This window comes from Dipteris shenzhenensis, chromosome 14 (assembly GCF_047967505.1).
Source record: "Dipteris shenzhenensis isolate YYH24624 ecotype China chromosome 14, Dip_SZ_1.0, whole genome shotgun sequence".
In the NCBI taxonomy this organism is placed as follows: domain Eukaryota; kingdom Viridiplantae; phylum Streptophyta; class Polypodiopsida; order Gleicheniales; family Dipteridaceae; genus Dipteris; species Dipteris shenzhenensis.
The window spans coordinates 23082792-23089456 of record NC_141609.1 but is presented as its reverse complement, the minus strand read 5'-3'; the positions used below and the strand labels follow the sequence as shown (position 1 = coordinate 23089456).

The following is a 6665-nucleotide window of genomic DNA, read 5'->3' as shown; positions in this document are numbered from 1 at the left end:
ATACATTCAGTATTTCTATATAGCTTCAGTTTTAAAGTAATAATTTGCCATTTGTCCGTCCTTAGATACCTCTTTTATGACTGTTTCACTCAACTGGACTTTATAATTTGAAAATATTTCCCTGAGGTGGACTTTATAATTTGATGGACGTTTTCTAATAATACAGTTTGATTCTATAGCTTGCAATTCATTTAGGATTTGTGGTCACTAGCCCGGTGGCTGAAATTGAAAAATAGATAAAGAGAACCAGCCTAAAAGGGACTGTTTTAGTATAGCACTTTGCAACAATACGATCCGTTTTAGGATAGCAAGGTAGTAGTATAGGATAAGTGGTCAAGATAAGTGGTTGCTAGCACGGTGGTTGGTTGCACACTAGGATATTAATTGCCACCAGTGTGGTCATTTGCTTCTATTATTACAAGATGAATTCATTGGTTGCACACTAGAGTATTAAATGCCACCACCACTGTGGTTTGCTTTTATTATTACAAGATGAATTGGTTAGTTGCATACTAGCATATTAACTGCCACCACAGTGGTGGTTTGCTTGTATTATTACAAGATGAATGGCATGCAATTAATTCATTTAGGATTTGTGGTCACCCGTGGATTTGTGGTCATAGCCCAGTGGTGAAATTTGATAATAGTTAAAGAGAACCAACCTAAAGGGGATGCCATAAGCAAATGCATTTTTCTAATATTTCACCATCCCAGTGGTTGAAATCTGACAATAGTTAAGGAGAACCAGCCTATTTGTGGGAGCTATTTTCCTTGTGTTCAACCAAGGAAAATGCAATTGGATCCCATGATGTGCGATTAGATTTAGTTGTTGGCGGATCTCTTAAAGACTTTTCCAAGATAATTCAGATGCACCAAGATAGCCAAGTAAACAAAAGTCATCCAAACAAATAGCAATAAACTCTATCAAATAGTCCCTGAAGGTTTCCACCATGAACCTTTGAAAGGTAGAAGGTGCATTTCTGAGCCCAAATGGCTTAACCTTTTTGGCATAATCATCCCATTCATTAATAAAAGAAGTTTGACTGATCCTTGGGTGCAAGAGAAATTTGATTGTGGCCACTATAACCATGTAAGATTATCTATCTTGTAATCCCTAGTTGTTTTGCCAGTGCCCAAAGCGCACTTGTGCACTCTTATATGTGGTAGAGTTAATAGTTTACCACTATATGATAGTAGGAGGGAGTGCCCAAAGCGCACTTGTGCACTCTTATATATGGTAGATTTAATAAGAAATGATCCTTAGAGTGGGTTGAGACCACACGCCCGAGCACGGGGGATAAAAGAAATAGCAAGGTGGCGAGCGAGTTACGTTGACGTGGCAAGTAATGTTGATGAAATGCGATTAGTTTGGTGGAAAGAGTGGATTCCTCTGAAACCAATCGCATTTCATCAACATTACTCTATAGCGAGTAGGCACGCTTTGCGCTATATTGTTTTGGGCCGCGGAGGGGACTCTATGGGGGGCCCGGGTATGCGGGACATATATTCTGCTGGGGCGGTGCATGTGAACCGTGACACGTGTTGTCCATGTGACAAGGATGACGCTTTCAGAGGAGTCCTGTTTCTCACGTGGCGCTTTAAAGGAAGTCAAACCATTTCATACACATATGTGAATCTTTAGTTGTAGAGAAAAGAAATCTTTGCAACCCCCCATGAAACACGCGTGCTTCACAAAAACATTCAATTCCTCACCTCTTTTCCTCTTCTTCTTCCTTCACCTCTTTGCAATGCCTCATCCACCATTTCCCCATGGCTTTGCCTCACCACATCCCTGCTCGCTTCTTCCTTCTCGCCTTCGCCTTCGCATGTCTCGTAACCTCTCATTCGGCTCTTTTTCGACCCGGTTCCTCCTTTTCCCCCCACCACAGTAATCAGTACTGGTCATCCTCCAATGGAAACTTCACTTTCGGCTTCGCAGAAGTCGTTGCAAATCAGTTCTTGTTGTCCATCTGGTACTCAACAGATCCAAACAGAACAGCGCTCTGGTGGGCGAGTTTTGGGGAGAATCCACTGGTAGACGTAGGTGCGAGCTTGAATTTCACAGAAGCAGGAAACATTGAGCTTTTGAGTTCTGGAAGGTCTGTGGTTTGGAGCAGTAATACTAGCAAGCAGAGTGTTTCCTACGCGGAGTTGCTAGACACAGGAAATCTAGTCATCACCGATTCCAGCAACATTACGTTCTGGCAGAGCTTTCAGTTTATCACTGACACTATTGTTTTGCCGCGTGAGGAGGTCCCGGCAATTCCATCTTTATCACGCCAATCTTATCCGATGACTACGTCGAGGGAGAAGTGGTTGCAGGCGAGGGAGAACTCAACTTCTTATGCTTCAAGTAGATTTCGTCTCGAAACAGATCAATATCAAAACTTGTATCTTGCTGAAGAAATGGTTCGATACCAGAACGAATACACTTTCTGGTTAGGACAATTGAACAGCACTGGGGATTTTCAGATTGAGCAATCCAGCGGTGTTCTATTCAGCAACCTCAACTATTCAGCGGATTATTCACTGAAAAGGTTTACGCTCGACTATGATGGCAATCTACGCATCTATGGGTGGAATTCCAGCTCCTGGCAGGAGATATGGGAGGCCATTACAGACCCGTGCCAAATTGGAAGCCCCTGCGGTGCGTTCGGAATATGTGAGGCATCCGGTGAGAGTTTAAATTGCAGCTGTCCTCCCGGCTACCATGCCATAGATGCCAATGATCTTTCACAAGGGTGTGCCAGCGATGTGAGTTTCAATTTCAGCTGCGGAGCAAATTCTAGCAGCTACAACCCAACGATGGTGCAGGTGGCCAACAGCGATTACCAACAGAACGACCTGTTTCCCACCAACGTGCCCACGACGGACGAGGTCACATGCAGCAAACTGTGCTTGCAGTACTGTCAATGCATGGCTGCGTCATACGTGAAGGATGGATCAGGGAAGTGCTATTTGAAGGGCAACAACGTAACGGGGTATTTGTGGGGGGGGTATCACACGGACATCAACGATTTGTTTGTGAAGGTGTTGAGTGAGGTGGGGGTTGGGGGAGGGGGAGGGGGCGGGAAGAATGGGGTGGCAGAGGGAGTCGGCGCGGCCGCAGCGGCTGCGGTGGTGGTGGGGGTTGCCACGTGGTGGAGGAGGAGGAGGAGGAGGAGGAGGACGGCAGGGGGCGCAGTGGGGATGGGAAGGTTTTGGGGGGGAGGAGGAGGAGGGGGCATGGTAGAGGAGGAGGCGGAATTGAGCGGCGGAGGGCCGGTGAGGTTTACTTATGAGGAGATTGTGGCAGCTACTAGGAATTTCAGTGAGGTCCTCGGGGAGGGCGGCTTCGGGAAGGTTTACAAGGGGTGGCTGAAGGGGAAGAAGGGCGGTGGAGGGCCGGCGGCGGAGCTGATGCTGGTGGCTGTGAAGGTGCTCAAGGGAGGACGAGGCGATGAGGAGGCGGCAGCGGCCGAAGGGGAGCGGCAGTTCAGGGCAGAAGTGGGCACTCTTGGGAAGATCCACCACATAAATCTGGTCAGGCTCATCGGATTCTGTGCCGGCGGCGGGCGGAGGATGCTTGTTTTGGAGTATCTTGAAAAGGGGTCTCTTGATAAATATATTTTTCAGAAGGGCAGCTCCGCCACCACCGGCACGCCGCCACTTACTTGGGCGACGCGCTTCCAAATAGCGCTCGGCACTGCCCGTGGCATATCCTACCTCCATCACGATTGCCATCAGTGCATCCTCCACAGTGATATCAAACCGCAGAACATTCTTCTCGATGAAAATTTCTTCCCCAAGGTGACGGATTTTGGCTTCGCCCGTCTCTTCCCTCACCGGGATGAGCACCTCACCATGTCCACCGTGAGAGGCACCCGCGGCTACCTTGCCCCCGAGTGGCTCAGTAGCGACGAGATCACCACTAAGGCCGATGTCTATAGCTTTGGAATGCTCCTCCTCGAGCTTGCCCGTGGTATCTCCACTGAATTCGATCGCTGGCACCTGCGCGAGTGGGCCTTTGAGCGCATCTCTGCTGCACCAGTGCCACCCACAAACGCCTCTCCTCCTGAGGAAACCCCCCAGCAGATCCACCTCCTCAAAATCGGACTCTGGTGCCTGAACTACCAGCCCTCACTTCGCCCCTCCATGTCCCGCGTTGTCCAAATGCTCGAAGGTACCATCCCCGTCGAAGACCCCCCTTACCCTAGTTCTCCCTCCGGCCTGCCCTCCAGCTCCGTGCGTGTCCCCAGCTCGATCGATGAAGGCCATCTGCCCTCTAGCACGATGTACTCTGTTATCTCTGGACGATGAAGAAGCTCAATTGCTGATCATATTCTTCGATTCATGCTTGAAGCATTTGAGGTTGCTAAAGATGACCTTCAAATAGTGATGATGGGTGGACAAAGGAACTGATGCCACCCTTTCAGCCAGGCTGTGACTGGCAATGGATATAATCTGGTTTTGGGTGGAGGCGGGTGGAGGCTTAATCTCTTTGACTGATGATTTGAGAGCAGCGTCTCCTTGGTCGACGCTATTCTCTACTCAGCTTCTGTCTTGGCTTGCTGCTCCACCTCGGCCTGGGAGTCATCCATGTAAATGGCAGCTATTGACCAGTCCTTCCAGGCTACAAAAAGGAGGTCATTCCCGTCATTCTTCCAGGATCAGTCAGCAGCACTTCGATCTACAGTTCATCCCCACAGTAGAGCTTCAAGCCTCCATAAGTCAGTGAGGATTTACAGCAGCAAGAGTATCCCCATACTCCCCAGATTAAAGAAGATGACCTGCCCTATACGAAGGCTCCAGCCCTTCACCAACAATTGCAAAACTCTTTTCATATTAACAGAACAAATACGCTACCAGGGGGGTTCAATTGCACCTAGTGAGGTATTTTGCACCATGATCAGTAGTTACATGCATGCTACACATTTGATTCAGTTCAGTATAGATCATTTACCTCTGCTTAGAGGGATAGGCCTATGCGCCAGTGAGAGAGTAGGTTAACTCACATGCCTGTTACAGTAGCATGGTTGTCTAGGTGCATATTTATGAATACTAAAGAATGGACTGATCTTCTTGCATGTATTTGGACCCTACTTTTAGGCACTGATGGAAGATAAGGATGAATGGTGAAGCTTTACTGTTGAAGATGTAATTGGACTTAGATGAAGTGAAGAATGCACAGTTTATGTCTATGACGTCAAGTCTGGAATGAAAGAATTTGGACCCTACTTTTAGGCTCTGTTGAAGCTTTATTCTTGAAGGTGTAATTGAACTTTAATTGAACTCTGATGTTAAGTTGGGAATGAATTTAAGATATCTCTGTACTTCGCTAGCTGACTGTTGTCTAATTTTTATAGCTGTTTTCAAATAGATTATGAAAGCTACATTTGATCAGTGTCATATTGTTGTGCAAGCCTTCATCATTGCTTACCTGCTTTTTACCTTTAGACAAACACATCACAGTGGTCCACAGAATGAGTACTGATATTTATACATATGAACCGCACCTTCTTTTGGTTCTAATGATGCACGAGGTATTTTCTAAATGTACTTTGTGCAATAGATGGCAACATTGAAGGTGTGTGGGAGGATTTTCAGAGGGGAAGACAGCTTCTGGTTTTTGTGTATTTGTAATATATTATCTGGAATAAACCTATGCATTTCATCAACATGTGACGAGAGAAATTCTGTAATGTGTTTATAACCAGGGGTTGCCTTGGCTACAGATTGGTGTGCACTGCTATTCTGGCTGCTCTGGACTGCGGTTAGCTGTGGGGAACTGTGCCCGTACAAGGATGGGGTAAGGAGAGGCTTGGGGAGCCATAGGGGCTGCTGGAAGTGAAGCAGTTGCTGGACTAGGTGATGCTGTAGAATGGAGATAGGGACTCCTTATGTAGGCCCTAACCCTCCTAGAACTGGCCCGACCTGAAGGAAGGCCAACCTGGTCTGCAAAGGGCTGACCTGGTGCTGGCTGCTGACCTAGATCTGGAGGGCCTGGTCGAGCCTGAGGCTTGCTTAGCCCCGTGGGTCCATTCAATGGCTGTTGTGTACTTCTACCTCTGTTCTACTCTTGTTGCTGCAATAAATAGGATGCTGAGTCTTTCCAGGATGTTGTGCAGCCCTCATAGCTGCCATGGTTGAGTGGCTGCTGTCGCAAGTCTGCCTGCTATTAATTGGCCATGTGGCAGCCTGTGTGGCTATCCTGCTGGCTGTATGGCCACCTGTGGCTGCATGGCTTCTGTAGGCAGCCTTGGCTGTTCATGTGAGTGGCCTGAAGGACCTGTGGCGGTCAGATACAGCTTGAGCATGAGATGGGCTGTAGATGCCCATGACAGATGGTTGGACATTCACCTCTATTTCCATAGTCCAGGAGTCTTCTATCGAGGAGATGCGCAACCAGTACCATATGGATGCAGATTTCCAGACACCTTGCTCGACGAACGCCCAGGCGACTATGCTATACATGACGGGTGGTTATCCTTCAAAGGATGAGTTTGTGTGTTGCCCTCATACCGTGCTACTATACTCCATGATATGCACAATTCTCCAATAGGCAGACACAGAGGCGTCACTGGCACTCTCGAGAAGATAGTGCGCAAGTTTTTATGGCCTCATTTATACAATGGTGTTCATCAATATGTCTCGCATTGCCAGGTGTGCCAGAAAATGAAAGTTTC

General features: G+C 47.6%; 1 protein-coding gene across 1 annotated transcript; it reads left to right on the top strand.

The window, feature by feature from the left end:
* The first annotated feature begins 1770 nt into the window (after positions 1 to 1770).
* LOC147894346 (G-type lectin S-receptor-like serine/threonine-protein kinase At1g34300) lies at positions 1771 to 5190 on the top strand. Its single transcript, XM_087385288.1, has one exon. It carries the CDS (start codon positions 1771 to 1773, stop codon positions 4297 to 4299), a length of 2529 nt encoding a protein of 842 aa, XP_087241414.1. The 3' UTR covers positions 4300 to 5190.
* The last annotated feature ends 1475 nt before the right edge of the window (positions 5191 to 6665 follow it).

Coding starts and splice junctions, on each gene's coding strand:
- LOC147894346 (XM_087385288.1), top strand. CDS start 1,771: ATGGCTTTGCCTCACCACATCCCTGCTCGCTTCTTCCTTCTCGCCTTC.